Source organism: Globicephala melas, chromosome 9, assembly GCF_963455315.2.
Source record: "Globicephala melas chromosome 9, mGloMel1.2, whole genome shotgun sequence".
Lineage (NCBI taxonomy): Eukaryota > Metazoa > Chordata > Mammalia > Artiodactyla > Delphinidae > Globicephala > Globicephala melas.
The window spans coordinates 67,799,483-67,820,542 of record NC_083322.1 but is presented as its reverse complement, the minus strand read 5'-3'; the positions used below and the strand labels follow the sequence as shown (position 1 = coordinate 67,820,542).

General features: G+C 35.4%; 1 protein-coding gene across 1 annotated transcript in view; it reads left to right on the top strand.

The window, feature by feature from the left end:
- The window catches only part of MEOX2 (mesenchyme homeobox 2), a 64,999-nt gene extending 55,367 nt beyond the window's left edge, over nt 1–9,632 (top strand). Inside the window, exon 3 of the mRNA XM_030857149.3 lies at nt 8,297–9,632. Within this exon, the coding sequence (XP_030713009.1) occupies nt 8,297–8,521 (225 nt within the window). The 3' untranslated portion in view covers nt 8,522–9,632. The remainder of the gene's footprint in view (nt 1–8,296) is intronic.
- Nucleotides 9,633–21,060: the final 11,428 nt, after the last annotated feature.

The following is a 21,060-nucleotide window of genomic DNA, read 5'->3' as shown; positions in this document are numbered from 1 at the left end:
TGAGAGTATGTAAAGAATCTATTTTTTAAAACGTTCTTAGGTAGATGAATAGAGAGATAGACGTAGAGATATACAGATACATCGCTATCTACCTATTTGTATATACACACACATATAAAATGAGCCTTAATTTTAGGTATTTCCTCAATAAGGAAACATAATTAACTTATATTTAATCAATAAATCGACAGTAACATTCTGAAACATATGCGTTGCAACACAGATCATCATTTAAAGTGTAATGTTAAAGAAAAAATCTTCTGTAATGAAAGATTACTCCTTTTCCACAGTATCCTTGCGATCATATACGTTTTCTTCATGTAATTTAAAATGAATTCTAAAACTAAGAAGCTTCTGGAAATTTTGAGAAGCTGGTTCAAGTTTTATGTTAACATCTTCAACTTTAAAGAGATGTTCTGTTATCTAAAAATGTATATAGAGCATTGCATATGTTCTATGACATCTATAAAATAGTAAATACAGATCTAATAATGGACAATTTCTAGAGAATTTGGCTATAAAAGACATTCTACCAATTAACTCCCTATTTCCATGACTCCTCATGAAAACCTGAGATGTATTTAACTTAGGATGGATTTTAACTTCATTTCTCTTTATCACTTCTAATTCTTATGCTGAACAGTTTTTTTTCAATTTTTTGAAATTTTCCCAGTTATTGAAATTACTGAATACTTTTGTGGTCAGTGTATATTCATATGATAGTAATAATTGCCATTATAAATTCTTAGAATAATCTTGGAGACAGTCCCAAAATCTAATAAAAGTGTAGTGAAGGTTCACATGTATTCTGATCTTGAAATTAGTTGTCAAGAAATAATCAGAATATTTAATTAGATTGAATCATAAGAATTGCCAATATTCTACTGCTCTTATAAGAATGGTGAGTTTCTGTGTTTCAATCAAATATTTACATTTGATAGATTTCACTTAACTAGACAGTGGCTAGGATAAAGTTCATTTCTTAAAATTGTATATACTGATTGTGATATATTGCTAACTATTGTTAAACATTATCCCAGAGATTAGGCAAGATGTTGCGAGCAAAGGTCATCATTCTAGTTGATCTTAGTAGTTTAAACAAGGTAAGTAGCAGCTGTGGGTCAGAATACACAATTTCCATGTATTCAAGAATTGCTATTCAGGAATTTGTTAACACAGTAATGGAGAAAAATGCCTAATTTAGTTTTGATATTTCCACTTAGATTTGCTGAAGTCATTTACTCATGATATACTGAGCTAAACAGTATTTCACTTAGAATAACTAAAAGATGTATCTGTTTTTTTTAATCTTGTGTAGAAATAGTGTAGTGAATTTTCACTGTAAATTCATATTAACAAAGTAGGTCATTTGAATTGAATTTCATCAGGTATGACAAAAGAGGTATAATTGTTAGCATTTACTACTACTGTGACATTTCTAAAGGGTCAAATTTAAAAGTGGTCAGTCCTCTAAGAATTTTGCTCATCATGTGAATGATGACTCTGGCTGCATTTTTGTTAAGGAGAATATAATACATGTGATTGGCTTGTAATAGTACCCATTGCTTTACCATTTATTATGGAGAATTTCATTTGTTGCCTAGAAAATAGTTTATTTCTTGTTCAACATGTTATTTGCCCACGGCTGCCAATGGCTGATGCGTATTCAGTTTGTTCAAAGTCGTGTGAAACAGTAAATGTTTTATGACTACATATTTTTTTAGTGAGCCTGGTTCTCAAGCATTCTAAGTACAAAAAGAAAAAAAAGAGACTTTGAAACTGAAAATTTTAGAGGCCGGAAAATGATTTCCTGGTCTTAAACATTGTGTTAAAATAGAGGAGAAAGGTGAGTGGCAGTCCTCTACGCAGGGATTCAGGCTTTAGTCATGGAATATGTCCTAACCCCCTTCACCCCCCAACACACACACAGACACACACACACACGCACACACACCCCACGTCCCAACCCCTTGTTGCACTGCTATAGAAACAGCAGTCAACCGGTAGCTCCCATGTGCTTCTTGGAAATAGCCGAGGAATTCCTTCTCTTAATCAGATATAAATCTATTCAGACAGGAAGAGTAAAGAAGCTTACTTTTCCCCCATTTTTCATCCTTACCTTATAGAGCATTCTTGGTTCTAATTCTTCAGTTTAACCACTGACTTTGCCACTGAATTACTTAGATAAGTCTTACTGGGATCCATTTACTGATACAGTAGGTTTACTAGATCAGCCGCCATGATCAAATTTAATCACACCTGTGATAAAATTATATTCATACAATTACTCCTTTGCATGTTTTCACATGTTAAAGATGTGAATAAATATTTGTTAGTGTTTACAGTATTTCAAGTGTTCATATACAAATAGAAACAGTTGAAATTTTAAATCTACAAACTCCAGATGTTTAGAGACATCTAGATATGTCACCGAAATATTTCATTTTCATCCAGATGTTACGTGTTATGATTGTTTCTTCAAAAGACAGACACTTATGGTAGTCTATAAATATGGGTTATAGCATTATATAGATTCTACTTTCTATCAACCAGTTTGCCTCTGGCCATTTTAGAAAATTATATGACAATACAGCTACATATTTCATTTGTGTTCTCCTGATATATTGTGAACCCTCAAGGACAGGTGTTATGAACTTATACATAGAAGGCCATATGTGAATGACTAAATAAATTAAAGAGATAAAACGCATGTTTAGCAAATAGTAACAATGATTCTCAGTTACAGTATTTTTATTAAAGAGAAAAATTAGATTTCTAGATTCTGAAATATCATTTAAACAAATTAGCTACAGTAAGATTCTCTTAGCTGCTTTCTTCAGTAACGAGAGTCTAGATGTGAAAAAATGTTTTCCTATTTATTTAAATAGTAGTTTGATTATCCAGGCAATGTGAATACTAAATACTTGTAAACTAGGGGATTAAAAAGTGAGGCTTTATAATAATCAGATGTTCTGAAAAGTAAGGTTTATAACTGAGCACTTTAAATATTTACTACTAATCCTGCAGGCTATTATTTCCTTTGTTATTTTTTTATTTTGAAGATTTTTTTGAAAAGTATTACCTTCATGCAGAAATATTAAGAGGCTATAAGTTCAGTTCATATTGCTTTGGTTTCATGAACAATGGTATTTTTTCCTTACTCAGATTCTTGTGGGAGAAAGAACTTATTTTTATCTGAGTTATTAATCATACTGTGTAACAAAACATACTTCATATGGAATCTTGCCCTAGATCCAATCTTAAAAAAAGGAAATACTAAAAACAAACAAACAAACTCGTTAACCAGCATTTCCAGAGAAATTGCCGATAGGAGATAAATTGAGTTTAAGCCCAAATAAAATAATAAAAGTTCACAAAATTTATATATCATACTCCAAGATGGACAGATTTGTTTTAGTTGTATGCAAAATATTTGATGATCCAATTTCCTACCACCTAAGGTACTACGCTAGGTTAGTAGAACAAAAAATTCAGAGACACACAGGATGCCAGTAACAACAAGAGCATGAGATTCCCAGAGGAAAGAAATCATTTGCTATAATAATTGTGTGGCAGCAAAACAGTGTGGGACATTGAATGTAGGGGTAGAGTTCATGCCATCTCATGGACCATTGGGGGAACCTCTTATTAGGGGATTAGCAATGACACCAACTACAACAACAAGCAGTTTAAGGATATTCTGTAAAAGATGAAGCTAATCTTTACTCACCTCAGTATATGCCAAAGGCTCATATACAGTCAGTAAACTGCCTTGAGGGCAGGAACTATTTCTTATTTATTTGTACACATTCCTCAATCTAACCCCTTTTACCTGTTACTAAACATTCAGTAATATTGAGTGTATGAATGAATGACTAGAGATTCCAAGTCACCAAGGAAACACAAGATTAGTTTTACTCTACTTAGTTTATAAGTGCAGATTATTATATGAAACACACTTGCAAATTTTAATCAAAATAATTTGCATATTTTAAAATTGTCAAGCATTTGAATGATTATCCTTTAGCTATCTTACAAAAGTATTTTTTCAATCCAGCCAATGAAGCTGGATTATTAAGTGATAATAAATTAAACTATAAAGTTTCTTTATTTATAAAACCATGGAGTTATTATTCCAATGGCAAGATTGACATAATCCGGAATACTTTTATAGATTTGTTTTTAATACTGTGATGGTTGTAGGAAAACATATGCTTTTCCCCAAAATCTTCCTCTCCTTATTTCAATTCATCCCAATATTTTATAGTATATTTGAAAATACAACTGGACACACTGACTTTTGAAGTTCTGTACTCTTCCTTCGCATTTTTATATGGTGTACTCATCATGCATCTGTTTCTGTGTTTTGTTCCATTACTAAATTCATGGAGTTCCTGTATCAAATATGTAGCTTGAACTAAGAAAATACCTCAAGGCATTTCAAGAAATACCTCAAGAAAATACCTAAAGGTATTAGAATTATTAGATTTATTATATAATCATCAAATGCTTTCACATATACATGCATATATCTATCTATATACCCATGTATATATATTGATACATAGCTACTATTGAAAACTCTGAAGTCTTTCATTTGTCTGTTTAAGAAAATGAAATGGCAAAATTTCACATTGTAGACATAGGAAACAACACAAAATAACCTATACTGTTTCTAAAATCAATACCATATTCTTACATTTTTCTCATTTAGAATTGCACATAACAGGTTTTATACTGGTATTATAGAATTAATGCACCCCTCCTCCCAGAAAAGGAAATAAGTATAGATTTAAAGAAATCTATTCCTCCCATTTTCTGCCAAGATTATTTTGGCTGGATATTTCACTCTTTGGTGACAATGATGATGATGTGTTTCTTCCATCTGGAATTGTCCATGGAGAAAATGTCCCTATGGAGAATCTTGAAAGGCTCATTATTCCAATATTACAAATATGAAAATTGAGGCAGAGAGAAGTATAATTTTCTCAAATTCACACAGAAACTCAGAAGTGAAGCCAGGAGTAGAGCCCAACTCATGTGGAAAAGATCTAATGAAACATGCAATGTCAAACTTGCAAAGGTAATTAAATTGAGTAGTATAATTACCTAAATTACAGTACAGGAAAATACTGTCATATTTACAAACCTAATTATATTGGGTAGGAGAATTACCTGAATGATAGTAATCATATGGATGGAGTTCACATACTTTATATCCTTTACTTTTCTAACCTGAAGGCTTAAAAAGCAGGAGTTTGAAATATAACAGGAACAAAACCAAAAAAAAAAAAAAATCAATTTGGAGCCAAACAAACCACCAGGTTTAAATTCTGGCAACACATTTTCCCGTCTGTGTACTCTTAGGCAAGTCACTTAACCTTTGCGTCTCAACTGCCTCATCTATAAAACAGGAATCATATAGAAAAAATTTTGAGTATTTGAAAATGCATATATAGCACCTATCAGTATAGGGGCTTAGCCCTAAGTAGATATGTGATTAAAAATCACAGCTTGTCATTTGGCTATTAAGTAATAATAATACAAGAACACCAATCAGCTTGTTTTTAATCCGTCTATTTTACTACATATTCTGCGTTTCTAAGCAATCTTTTCCTACATTTTCTTATTTTTGATTGTTAAATGGATTAATATATGTATGGATAATGTAAGATACAAGATTTTAATTATGGCCTGATAGAACAGTGAAAATCCAGAGTTGAGAAGTGACTTGGTTTAAATGTTTTTTGGTGCCAGCAGCTGAGAAAACTGTACAAATTTTGATGGAGTATTGTGATTTGAAGACCACTAAAGTAAGTACATCTTTAGAAATGTAATATGTTTTTCTTTACTTTCTCTTTAGCACTCTGCATTTACAGAAATTGAGATTGTTTCTAAAATGAAAATGGAGAATATTCAAAATATTCCTGGAGTAGAATAAAACAGAACTATCTCTGCCAGATATAAAGACTTACTATGAAATTATAATAATTAAGACTGCGGTTTTGTCAAAAGGATATAACAAATGAGTGCATCAATAAAGCTATGTGTAAATGGAAACTTGATGTATGACAAAGTTGAAAACAATAATCTCTGGAAAAAGGGTGGACTATTCGTTAAATGGTGTTGGAATAACTTATTATACAAGTGGAATAAAGTAAATTTAGAAATTTTCTTTGCAGTATATACTAAAATCAGTACGTCATGGATTGAGCACTCCAATTTGAAATGCAAACCTTAAAACTTTTAGAAGACAAAGAAGAATATCTTAATGGTCTCAGAAGAAAGAAGATTTTTAGAGATGACATGAAAAAGATAGCCATAAGAGAAACAATTGATAAATTTGAATATAATAAATTTTAGAGTTTCTGATCATCAAAAGATACTCTAAGGAAAGGAAATGGGCACACTATAAATTGAGAGACTATAGTAACAGCCATATAACCACAAAGCATTAAATTAGCATTCAGAACATATTTTAAGAGTCCATAAGGAATGAAATTAAATCCAAAAACAACTCAGTGTAACCCAAAGATGTGGAGGCATTTCACAAAAGAAGAGATACAAATGGGCCATAAACACTTAAAGATGCTGTACTTCATAGTAATCAGGAAATGCAAACTAAGAAGATGGTGCGATAACATTTATAGTCATTATGTTGGAAAAAAACTGACTGATAACTCCAAATATTGACAAAGATGTGGACTGGTAAGAACTCTTACACCCCGGACTGTGGGGGGGGGGGGTTAAATTGATGAAGCTTTAGAAAATAATTTTTCTGTATTATCCTGTTAAATTCAACATTCATACACCCTGTGTATGATGGCAACTCCTGAGTGTATACTCAGAGAAGTTCTATCACATGTTTATCACAACACAAATGCAAGAATATTTATAACAACATCATTTATAATGGAAAAAAACAAGTTGTTCAAGTGTCCATGAACAGGAGAATGGGTACACTGTGATATATTCACACAATGAAATTGTATACAGTCATGAAAAATGAATGAATGCAGTCCCTTGAATCAACATGGATAAGGCAAGAAGGCTATAGTTAAAAACATTCCATTTCGATAAATCTAAAAGACAGGCGAAATTAAACAGTACTCTTTAGGGTCACATGTAGTGAAAAAAGCTGTTGTCTCTGTTTATTTCTTTGTTTCAAATAAGGGCTTGGGGTTGATAAACACAAAATTCAGGCTTGTGGTAACTTTGAGTGGGGTAGACAGAGAAATGCAATGTAAAAGGAATAGTTAGCCTAATAAGAATATACAGTGATGAGAAGTGCAGCAGGAAAGGAAGTCAGTTCCTCCTAAACAAGAAAGTGAAATGATGCCATTAATTATTATGGTTGTGGTCATGGATGGTCATTTAATGCATGTCTCTACAAAGCTGAGGAGACTAACATAATATACAATCTCAGTATTAGCAATTAACAAGTATCAGTGAAAATTTTGGATCTCAATCGTGTTTTGAGGAAATCATTGGAATCACATATATGTAAAGTAAAATAAAAGTACTAAGGGCAGAAAAAAAAGCATAGTTCAAAAGCAGATGGATTCACTCTGAGGTGGAATGGTCAAGTAAAGCTTTGGGAATGCAGCCGTGGACTGCAGGGGCGCAGAATGACCTTCCAGATGTAGCTTCATCAGTAGCTCCCTGAGCCTTTTTTTTTTTTTTTTTGGCGGTACGCAGGCCTCTCACTGTTGTGGCTTCTTCCGTTGCGGAACACAGGTTCCGGACGCGCAGACTCAGCGGCCATGGCTTACGGGCCCAGCCGCTCCGCGGCATGTGGGATCTTCCCGGACCGGGGCACGAACCCGTGTCCCCTGCATCGGCAGGCGGACTCTCAACTACTGAGCCACCAGGGAAGCCCTCCCTGAGCATTTTTAAAATGGGTTCAGGAATTGACAGCCCGGGGCGGGAGGAGGGCTGTTGTTTGACCCAGACAATTATTAAATGTCAGTTCTAATTCACAGAAACTCTTTATAAAGCTAAATACCTTTGAACCACCTAAAATGATAGAGTACTTTCCCATCTATTTTTTATACTGTATGTCATAAAACGTGAAATATAGTCCTTGGTACCTTCTGAAAGTTTTAAAATTATTCTCATGAACATGGGACATGATTAAATTCAATGTTGATTTATTTTCATATTCACTCTTTCATAGTGTGTTTGTATAAGCCTTTGAAAAGCTACTTTTTTCACTGATGACCAAAAAGGAAGAATAAAATGGTCCATTTAACTTTCTTTCGTGCTTTCTTTTGTTTGCTCCCTTTCTTCGTTAAAGGTGAAAGTTTGGTTCCAGAACAGGCGAATGAAGTGGAAGAGAGTAAAAGGAGGACAGCAAGGAGCTGCTGCTCGAGAAAAGGAACTGGTGAATGTGAAAAAAGGAACACTTCTCCCTTCAGAGCTTTCGGGAATCGGTGCAGCCACTCTCCAACAAACAGGGGACTCTCTAGCGAATGAAGACAGCCACGACAGTGACCACAGCTCAGAGCATGCACACTTATGATATACACGGAGGGGATCAGCTCCATTCTCAGGAAAGAAATGTTGTGATGGCAAGCCTTCTTCGAACATCGTTTACACAGAGAGATGACTAGGACCGTGATTTTTAATATTATTAAATTCAGGCATCTCGAGTCTGTTTCTCATGATATATAGAGGGTTTACACTAAGTGCCACTTATTAAAGTTTCTACTACAGTGAAGATGGAGGTGAACTTGCTTTGAATATTGCAGATGTGTTGGTCGTGTGTATGACAGTGAGCAGCTTTGTGTTTGCTTTTGCTTGCACTGAAAATTAAATTGCTATCAAGAGCAAACTATGAGACATGTGCATTGAAGGTGCCTCCAGAGTGAAGATGCAGAAGGTGAATTTGCTCTGAACATTCCAGATGTCCGAGGTTATGTGTGTGACAGTGGGCAGGTATTTGCTCTTGCTTGCACTGACAATTACACTACTATCAAGAATAAACCATGAGACATTTTATCCTGAACAGCCACAGTGCCTGAAATCACTCTTAAGTGGATTAAAAAATGTATTTTAACTCTGTATATATTACCCTTAAGTCATTTTACTGTCTTCACTAAGTTTAGCAATGCATTCGTATTAGCTGATGAAAATAGGCACTCACAATGACAGCCAGAGCCAGCTTCTTGTCTTTTTATACATTTTGTCATCCCAGGAACAATCAGCACATGCTTACTTGTGTTTGAGTAGAGAAAAATACATTAGAGTCTGATAGGACATATTCTTGTACCACAGACAAAACAAATCTTATGTTGCATTTTCTATCAACTGCTGCTAATACATTATTATAAAACTTACCTAGCTCCTCAGTTCTTCCTATCTTATAGCTTGGAAAAAAAATTTAGGATCATAGGCAAATCAGTTACTTGCAGAAAGAGCTTTGTATGACAGACATTGTCTGATTTTATTTCTATAAAATGTTAGCTGTTTGAATATGATTTAATTAACAAGAAAAAGAGTTCCCCCCTGATTGGCCATGGTAGACAAGTTGCAAAACAAAATTGATTCCTCAAGTTGGTAGAAGGTAAAATTCTGAATGTTTTCAAATTAAATTCAGTAAAAACACATTATTTTTTCATATATGATGTATTCACGCAGAACAACAATCTTTGTATTTTGTAAAAAAAAAAAAGTGTTTAATAAATGATCCTTTGTAAATAATTTTGGTCTCCCTACAGTGATTTCCTAAATGTTTACAGGTTTTCATGATAAAGCTGAAGTGCCAATTCGTCTGCACTTGTGTAAACCCAGATGATCATAATTAGTGAATCGTCTACATTTTTTAAATTTCTGAACTTTTTTATTACTGAAAAAAATCCTTGTGTAATAAAAAAGCATCTAAGAATAGGCATGTGGTAAGCCATTTCCCTGATTTGAAGAATATGCCAAATAGATTTCTTTGTATGTTTTATGAAATCAAAGACAAAAGTAGGAGAAAAAGTAATATTATTCACCACAATGTGAGAAACAACACAGTCATACATTTTTAAGCTTATGTATAAATAGAGATGAATTATCCAATGATTGTTTCTAAGTAAAAATATCCAGAGTTGTTGATGTGAAAATAAGCTAATCAGAATTCTTAGTCCTAGTGGACATTACCAATATAAGAAGTCAAGCATTATGTTAACTTAATGTACTTTGTATCATGCATGATCGCACATACATTGGATATCTACATCCTACTTAATTACTTTATAACACTGTTTTTCTTGTGTCCCATATTTTAACCAAAAATATTTTGAAATATCCAGCAGTTCCCCCATCCCCTAATTAATTAGAAATAAAAATAAAGAACACTAATCCGTAAAAATTTCCAAAAACCTCATTATTGGATTTCATTTGCTTTAGAATGGTGAGACTGACAAAAAAATAGATTTGGTTAATTTTAATTTGCTTAGTCTAGCATGATAAATACAGAGTATTCAAGAAATAGAATAATTAGATTGTTCATATCACATTTTTCCCTTTGTGTAATAAATTTTATCACGGCAGTTAGCAATATTTCTAAATTAACTTTTGGAGGGAGGCAATTCAGATTAACATCTTCCAGGCATAAAACGGATACTCTTCTATCAATTACTTGAATGAATACAAAGTATATTTGTACTGATGACATCTACTTGGGTGGACTGACTTTTCTTACTTTGGATTTAAATTCAAAACATCTTGACAGAAGTGGGAAGATAAAAAAATCCAATTGAGTTCTATAGGGACAAAGTGGAGAATATTTCATTTCAGCAGGAAAATAATCTCCAGTAATAAGAGGAAAGGACAGCTGAAAAGCAGCTAAAATGAGAGCTAAGGGCTGTGGCCAAATAGAAAGATACGAGAATTACCACTTAGCGTGATAAATGAAGTGGGAAAAAGTGATTCTGAATAGATATGACATTTAGGAAATGTGAAGCATTTGTATTCTGGACCATTCCTTTATTAGAGAATCATAAGCTATTCTAAAATGATGAAGTGAAATTTGACTCTGGAGAACGTTAAGAATCACTAGGCAGAAGAGGCCACTGGCTGACCAAAAGGGGGCATCATTTTATTCACAGTGGATTAAAGTGATCCACCATATAAGATGCTGGAACACATTAGCAAAATGATGACACACTGACAGGTAAACAAGCAGGCTAGGTTAATTTTAATTGGAAGAACTTACTGTCTTTTTTTGGAGTATTTTTGTATTCTCTTATCTTAAAAGTGGTGCTTAAGTTTGCTAGACGGTGACTCAACATCCTTCTAGAATTAAAATCCCATAAAGAAACGTCAGATATTCTCACGTACTATCGGGTTTAATTTACTCCAGAAATGACAAAATCTAAAAGAACTTTATTTGTTTTGATTCTACACTGGGATCCTGGCTTGCCATGGTATCTTTTCACATAATGCCCTTTTCATATAATTCTGTGTCAGAGCTTGAAGCTCCATGGAACTATATAATAGCATGAAAGCACCTTTCTCTGAAAATAGTATGGAATCATGGTTAGAGTGATTTTTCCCACAGGATTTAGAGGGGTGAACACTACAAAGTTTTTCCAAAAGCTGATCCACATACTTTTACCTCATTAGTAATATGATCCCAATTATCTCTTACTTCCCATATTTACCTAGGGTTGTCAACCTATATTTTCCCCTTCATAGACCTGAGAACTGAGTTTGCCATTTTGTTGTTTTTTTAAGCAAACTAAATGCACTTAAAATTATCCCACCCACAGTTTTAGTACACTCCTGGATGACATTACATAAAATAAACGTGAGAATGACTTGTGACATTCAATAAGGGCTTTCCTTAGGATAATAGGATGAGATTAGAGGGTGGATAGAAAAGTGAAGTAAATTATAAAAATATATATTTTATGTTTCTAATGCTACTGGTTTTCAAGAACATTTTTTAAATTACTGGCATATTTATAATGGCAAATGCTAATTTTCTTCTGAGAGAAGTTTAGAGAAAACTATAGAGCTAAAATAAAATCAGCAACAAGATGGTAGCTATCCTAAGTTAGTGACTAGAAAGCTTTACTGTAAAACGTGTTCACCTTAATTTCTAAATATATTTAGGCGGGTGAATTTTAAGAATAAGTCACTTATGTAGTTTGCTTGAGTGCAGTGTTTTTTGTTTTCTGTACTGAATTCATTAGCATGGGTCGGTATAAAATTTAGCATAGGTCAATATGTAATTTGTAAACTAATAAGGTCTTAAAAGTGAGGAATTAAGTCTTTTAAATTTAATTATTTATTGTAAAGAGCAGAATAGCATACATAAACAGGTGCCTAAGGAAAACTTGTATTCTAATATGGAACTCTCATGAACACATTTTTTTTTTCTTCTAACGGTATGATAGTAGGCCATTTGATTATTTTTATGGCTTTAACTTTACAACAATGAAATATTCATAAATTTAAAAAAAAAAAAAAGAATTCTATACTGCTGTATCAGAGTAGACAGGCATGAGGGCTTGGACAAATTTGATTCTGATTTATGTACGTTACTGTTAAAGACTAACCAATTTTTTCCCGAGAATTATGATTCCTTATTCTGAAAGCTTTAAAAGAGACACAGTATCAAAACCACTTTGAAGACCTACTGGTGGCTCAGTTCCCACAGTCAGTCTTGTTTTGTGAAATCACCTCATAAAACATTACTGTAGCTATTTCCTTTGACCTCCTGGGTGGGCCAAAGACATAAATATTCTGTTCTCCAACATGTTATGGTGGGGTTCCTTGACTCTTAAAATCACTTCCTCCATAAAAGAATTATTTATCTACTAATTTTTTGTTGTTGTTAGAGCATTGACATAATTGGGAAAGTATACTGGAATGAATAAAAGATAAACTCTCACTTTTAAAAAAATAAATAAATAAATAAAAAAAAAAAAAAAAAAAAAAAAGAATAAGTCACTTATACCATGGTCTATTTTCTAATAAAACGGTATTAACATAATTCAGTTAATATTCGAGGTGAGTGGTATTTAGATTACAATGCAATGTTTAAACTATCAAATACAAATACATAATTGGTATAGTTATTTGAACCATTGGGGAATAATTGTATTTTCTTGTTAGCTCCTTTTGTTGCATTCCTTCAGTAAAAAGCAATCTGTAAGTAAAAACAAATTCAGAGCTATTACGAATTCAGCATTTAGTTTGATATTCTAAACATTTCAAATCTTATGAGCATTAGAAATCTGCAAGATCGATCTGCAAATACTGTTATAAAAGTGGGCTTTTTTATTATGTTTTCATTTTCCCTAAATATGCCTGAAGCTAACCGGAATATTGAAGAACAGTCCTTTTCATGGGTACCTCAACATTTCTGCTTTTAGCTCTTATAAAATAGCACTAGAGGTAGTGGACAAAGGAACAAAAACGGCCCCAGAAAAAGATGGCTACACCAAACTCTGAAAAACCTATAAAATATGTACTTCAGGACATAAATATGGCTTTTCTTTATCTAATTCCCTATTTTATCTAAATTCCCTATTTTAAATACTCTCATCTTGACATTTAAAATGGTTAAATATATTGAGAGTACATTTAACAGAGTAAACATTTTTTGTTTTTTACTTTTATATCTTTTTTTCTCCATAATAGCTACTAACTTTTATTCAAACCCAGCTTCAAACCGTGGTCAAGAAAAAAATCAAGAAAAATGTTTACTGGGTTACAATATATTCAGCCAGCTCAGTGAACCCCCTTTAAGATATTGGTCACTTTTGTGTCAAGATGATTCTCAGAAACACTTTCCAATGGAGAATGAATTTGTAAATATAAATTATTGTCACATCCACTTCATGTAAGGGATGATATAGTGATTTAGTATATAGTAATATCAAGTTTAGGCTATAATTTATATTTGTGCCTTTTATGAACTAAATGCACTGACACAAACATGTATTTGCTTTAAATGAAAGAAATCACAATGTTAAGGAACAATTACACTATCCTAAAAGTATTAAACATACATTGCATTCTTGCATACATGTTAATAATATTGGTAGTTGAAAACATTAAATATTATTTTTATATTTAGTACACATGTTAACTTTAAAAATATATCATTACTTGCTCAGTTTGATGAAACGTTAGACCCACACTATACGTTTAAAGTCAGACTACTAATCCTAGGTAAATTATTTGCTTGGCTTTCACTTTCTTTAGGGCAGAGTTCAATTTTCTTTGGATTTGCCAACACTGGGATATAGTAATTTTTCATGACATCAGGCCTGTAAAGTGTAAGAGAATGTTTAAGTGTTTAAAAACATTGAAAAAGTGGACAGAGAACATTTTATCTAAAGTGATAAAATTGAAAAAGACTTCTTCAATTGTTCAATAGAAAAAGATAAAGTAACTCATGACATTAGAAATTTTATAAAAGTAGCATCAACTCAACTTCTTTTAGAATTCATTAGATATTCTTTTCGAATTTGCCTCTCGGACCACCACAAGTTTTGGCTCTGTGGAAAGATGCAATTTTAGCTGATGTCAAAGAATGATGATGGACAAGATCTATCAATTGTATCTAAAATGAAATACTTACTGAATGTCATACCACTCATGAGGTTAGAGTCAGAACATTTATAAGGAGACTTTGTCTCATTAGAATGTTCAGTCTGACAACAGACCACAAGTCAGATTGATTAAATGAAAAGATGCTTAATTGTGACCATACTCTTATCTGGTAGCCTCGTGAAGATTCTATCAGCATCTTTACTGTTACCCTGATTACTAAAATGTACTATTGACATAGAAATTGTGCAAGCCTCTTTAACTAGATTTAGGCTTACTTGTTGGCAATATTCAAATTATGTGTAGATGTTTTCTTAGGAGAGATGCCGTCTGCATGTTCTTGGAATATATATGGGTAACAGGAACTTTTTATTTACATTACACAAAATTTTAGAAAATATTTTTCAGTAAAAATGTATATTTTGAGTAATAGTTGAAAGAGCATACATGCTGCTCTGTAAGCTGTTTGTTTTGTTTTGGTTTGGTTTTAATAATATAAGCATATTTAATACCTAAATAGTATTCCCTTATGTGGATGTAGTATGCAATGTTGAATAAATCCTTTATTAGCGAGTATTTACTCCCCCTCCCCCAAATTTTCCCTAAACAATATTGAAATGAACTTCTTTTTACATTCCTCTTTGCAAAATCTGATTTTTCCCATGAAGGGATTTTTATAGGAAGTAGATTATTTGGGACAAGGAGGTGTGCTCATTGCTAGGAATTTTTGTACACATTGCCGATTTCCCGCCTAAAAATACCAATTTACACACCTACCTATGCTTATGAAAGTTACTGTTTTCCAAACAGCATTTGAAATTCTAGGTGGTTCTCTGGGCAGAAGGACAGAAGAATGCAGTGGTCCTATGCTAAAGCCACTTACAAACTATTTAGGGAAATTTAACACATGAAAATAGTTGTCCTCATTTCCATTCCTCTTCTGCTATAATCAGTTCTCCACACTGCGGTCAGAGTGGTCCCTTTAAAATGCAAATCAGATTAATAAATGGTTCATGGGGACTCTTGCAAATGTAAAATTTCAAGCGAAAGCTGTAGTCCATAATGTAACATTTGTAGATGTTTTTAAAAGGCAAATCAGATCATGTCCCTCCTTTGCGTACAATACTCCAGTGGCTCAGAATAAAAACCAAAACCTTCACCTGGGCCTCAAGACAGGCAAATCTGGCCACAAACTGCTGACTTGTCTGCCAATACTTTCTCTGCACGGCCTCAGCGCCAACCACTCTTGGCTTCCTGCCTACCCTTGACCACGCTGAGTTCATGCCTCTCTCATTCAGGCCTCGCATTCCCCAACCCCTCTGCCTGGAATGCTCTTCCACGACATAGGTCTCGGACTTACTCCCTCATTTCCTTTAGGCTTCCACTTCCTTACATAGGCAATCCCTGATCTTAAATAAAACGGCACCACCTGTCACATTCTACCCCTTTAAGTAGTATTGTTTTTTCCTTTTTAGCTGTTAGGAAGGTATGTACTGATTTTTTTCCCCTTATTGATTGCAGACTTTCTGGGAGCAAGGACTTTGTGTATTGGGCTCATTACTCTGTCTCCAGTACGTTGAACTGTCCTTGGAAGCCCGACCACCAGCCCATATCCTGAATCTGTGGGAATTACAAAAGGGCACTCCTGCCTCAAAATATCAGAATGCCATGCTCAGTGAGCAGAGTGTGCGTTGTAAAACTGCAATGGTAATTGTGAAGTAAATGACATGCCCTGGCGGTGAGCAACGCATGATTTGCGCAATTATAAACATCGATCCTGTGCTTGAAAGGTTATATTACTGAACCAAGTTCCTTTGCCCTGTGAGCGGCAAGCCAAATGCTGAGAAGCCAAGGTTTGCAACCAAGAAAGAGTTTATTCACAAGGCAGCCAAGCAAGGAAACAGAGAACAAGTCTTAGATCCACCTCCACGGAGGCAAGGGGGTTGGGATATTTATGGGCTGCGCCTGGTGGTCCTAAGCTGGCGAAAGGTGATTGGAAGCGGGAAGAGGTGACGTAATCTGCGGAGGCGTATTCCGTCACTGCGGAATTGCAGCTGCGTATTCAAAATGGAGGCGCTTAGAACAGGAGTCCCCAAACCCCAGGCCGCGGACCGCTACCGGGACCGTTCCACGGCCTTTGAGGAACCGGCTGCACAGCAGGAGGTGGGCAGCAGGTGAGCCAGGGAAGCTTCATCTGCAGCTCCCCAGCGCTCCCCAACGCTCTCCATCGCTCCCATTACCGCCTGACCACCCCTCCCCCACCCCGTCTGTGGAAAAATTTTCTTCCACGAAACCGGTCCCTGGTGCCAAAAAGGTTGGGGACCGCTGGCTTAGAAGGATCTGAGGGTGGAGTTTTCCAGTCCTCAGACTTCAAAAGGCTATTCATCTGCACAGGTCCAGTTTTAGGGTCGGTGGGCCCAACCGGCCTTAGCGGGGCTCGCACTGGACGAGAGCTGACTCCAAGTTCCTGTAAAACAACTGGGCTACTTGAAGCTGGGAAGGTAGGCAATGAAAGAGAGGGAAAGAAAAAGGAAAAATATCGCCAGCTTCATCAGTGAGGGCCCTTTACAAGCAGAGGGCTTTTGACAAGCTGTTCCCATATCTGTTGCTCTTCAGGACAAGCTCTAGAGTTCCCCTTAGCCGTCAGCTTCTGTTAAGTCCGTGGGGCATGGTTTCAGTTGTAGCAAGCAATAAATATTTGTTGAATTAATTCATGAGTAAAATGACATGACATCCATTCAAAGATATACCTGTAGATCCAAATTCGTTGTAAAATGGAGCTCTGGTACATTTTCTTAATGGGCAGTACATGGGTGTCACAAGCCAAAGCAAAAATTTGGTTATAGTCTTTGAAATTGTACTAATAATATACCAAGTCGGATGAGAATAAATAGAAAAGTTAAGGAGAATAGGCTTTAACAGATGTTCATTTATAGTTGGAGAGAAAAGGGAAAAATTTCCGTCTGCTCAGGTGCCTGTCTTGAAATTCTCACAATTTTTTTTGCAGACAGTTTGGCTGGTTTCCAAACATACATCATTGCTTGTCTGGTATGAGGAATGCCATCTGTGCAGTATGGAAATCCTTCTTTAAAAATGGACTGCTAATTGTACTCCGGGCAGGTGCTGTTAAAGTGAAATCAGGTGTCAAGCTTACAGTGGTCTAAGATGACTATGCTATGTTGAAAAAGAATGGCATTACCATATTGTAAGATGGAATTTAAGCATGGTATGTAAGCATTCCATTTTTGGGGTGTTGTAAAGGTCAGATTGCATAGCAAAGCTGTAAAACTTTCAAACTACTTCCACCATCAACAATGGAATAAAGCTTTACTTTAAATCAAGGATAGGCTACATCAAAGTTATAGATTTCCTCACTAAAATATCTTTCCAATTATAGTTTTTTCTGAAAATTACATGAAGGAGGAACTGAAAAGTATGACTACCGATTCCAAAATAAATTAATTAATTTTGTAAAATTAGTCAAAATTAGTTTTTCATAGTTATTAAATGGAACCCATTTTATTATTGGAATAAATAGACTCAATGGAGTCTTTTTTAGCCCTCTGCAAGGCAAAATAACCAATTTACTTTCCTTAAAAGTATTAATTAAATAGAATTATTATAGGCTATCACAGTTATTTTACTAAAGATTCATGATGACACACTCCCCTGATACTATGCTAATTCGTATAATGCAAGATAGAAAAACCTCTCAGACACATTTTAAAGTATGAATATAGATTTGTCTTCTCCAATAAAAAGTCATCATCATTATAAACTCTAACTTCGTTAATGCTTATGGTGTGTGACCTTTCCTATCCGCGATATGGTTAACGCGTTATACCGTTTAATCCCTACAGCAGCTCTATAAGAGTCCAGTATTGTTCTAGGCTACAGATGAGATAATTGAAGCTTAGCAAGTTAAAGCATCTTGCCTAAATCCATACACCACTAAATGGGGCTTATAGTCAAATCTGTTGAACCCCAAAGCCTGTGTTTTGACCACTCCAAAAATAGTCTCTTCATAAAACAAGCATATTAGGTAGAAGGATTTCCCTTATTAGCCCATCTAATTGCAAAGGAAATGTCCCCAGCATAGCAAAATATTGTAACTTACATACCAATTGATATCAGCTAAAATTTCAGCCACTGTAGCCAAGGCAAACAGAGCTACAAACAGGGAGTTTTAAAGGCCCCTCCTTTACCATGAATCTAGTGGGTCTGTTAAAGCCAAGAGACTTAAAGCAGGAAGCTTATTCTTCTATCCAATTCCAATTAGCTCTGTTACCTTGTTTTGTTACCGAGTCCAAGCTCGTACTGCTCGCCACAGGACAGGCCACTAAATAGACTAGTTGGTGGGGCAAGGAACAGCAACTTTATTCAGAAAGCCAGCAGACCAAGAAGATGGTGGATTAATGTCCCAAAGAACCATCTACCCGAGTAAGAATTCAGGCTTCTTTTATACAAAAAGGCAGTGCAGGAGCACCGTGGCTGGTTGTTAACAAATTTCTTGGTGCAGGAATCCTTTGTTCTGGCAGCTGTCCATGTAGGTCTGCTCACAATGTTGCTGTAAACCTCCAACAAGACAATTGTTATTTTCTGCTCTGCAACTTTTTATAAAGGTCAGAGCCTTGAGAATGGGCTATCTTGCATATTTCTGGCTATAGGCAATACTCTCTTAGATGCAGAGCCAGCGTGACCAAGCACAGGCAACAGAGCACAAGGGTTAGAGCTGAAGGAATAGATACAATACGGAGTCAGATTTATTCTTCTCTGTCACAGTTTCTCATCTTGCAATGAATTCGAATTATCAAATAAGACTTGGAAAGTTGTTACTGCCAGACACTGGGTTTTGAACAGAACTGGAAGCTTAAGTATCAAAGGAGAATCCAGAAAAATGATAAAAAGTCATTTGGAGCTGTTAAAACATAAACTGAGGTATATTAAAACTTTTAAGAGTTTGAGCAAAAAGTGATTCAGATTGGGCAGCAGCAAACCAGAAGTGGTTAGGATCCCACTGCTGACAGGAGCTTGAGGAGAGACTTATGTAGAGAAAGTTTGGAAGCAAAGTAAGAAGATTATTGATTGGCTGTAGCTTAAATCCTAGTTGGCTGTTTGTAATCGGTTGTCCTTAGCGTTTTAATTTCATGTCCTTGAGGCACTTATAGGCTTAGATTTTGGTTTGCTTACATTGGCTGCTGTGGCATTAGAGCCACCTCAGTCTAATTAATGAAACTAATTACCTTTACATGATAAATCTCTGCATTACAGCAGGATTTAGTTCATTAAGGTGTGTTAAAAACAAGACAACAGGCCCCAAATTGAGTTGCTTATGCTAAATCCCATGTCATCAAACCAAGACTTAATTAACGTTTTGGCTCTCCCAGAAAATGAATCTTCAGTCCTTCAAGGATCACCTGATCAGCACTAGTTAGGTAATCTGTCGATTAGGTAACAGATCTTTGCCATCCCCTAAAGGAAAGTAACTTTGTAATAACCAACCCACTTCTTTGTCAGTATAACTTTCTTGTTCCTGCTCCCTTCTGCCTGTAAAGGTTTTTCATTTCCTACATGTCCTCAGAGCTCAGGTTGGAATGGATTTTTGCTCAAATAAATGCTTAAATTTAATATGCCTCAGTTTATCTTTTAACAGTCCTGGAGTTGGAAGAGGGAACTGAAGAGACCCCCAACGGCCCCAGGAGCAGTGAGCCAGCAGGTGAAGGTACCTGTTGAGCCCCTTCAGTTCACTGTTTTCTTGCTGCCTTTGGAGGTGGGGAGTAAGTCCCTCTCCCATCGTAGCATTGCAGCTTTTGCATCACGAGCTTTCAGACTTGGAGCATTTCTGGGTCTGGGGTAGGGCTGGGTCTGCCTGGGTCCGGTGTGAGGTTTCAGGTGGGTAAAATTTTGCTTTAAAACTGCACGAGTGGGTTAACTTTACCAAAGATCATCTTGAATTACAGTGGCCACAGTGGAGAACTTTTAACCTAGATTAGCTTATCCATTTACCAGGTGCTCTAAAGAAAAAGGGGTCTCAGCCAAACGTTCACCATAAAGGATAGAGGGAAATGACTTTTCCTTCTCCACAGTTTCTGGTGACCAGGGAGAGATTTGCTGGGACAACCCACTTGCTCTAGAGCCTGTAGAAAGGATGCTGGGAAAACTGACAGAAGCCAGCAAAGGGTAAGAATTTTTACCAAAGCTCTCCCAGATGTCTGTTTTTGTTCCCTGGATAAAAGAGGAAGGTGAAATTTCATATTGCCCGTTTCTTTCACGTTGGCAAGAAAAAACATGTGTAAGAGTTAGATCTCTGAATTGTGACTTGTAAATTTGCTTTCAGGTACTCTTTGGTTGTTGATCTGTCCTCTCCAGGGACAGCTATTGCCTTCTTGTTTGGCTTCTGAGAACTTGGTTGTCCTGAGAACTTGGCTTTCTGCCTGACTGGGGCACACAGGTTCTTGTGTGTCCAGGCAGCTTAACCGTCAGGTTGGGGACCCCGAAAATATGGCTTAA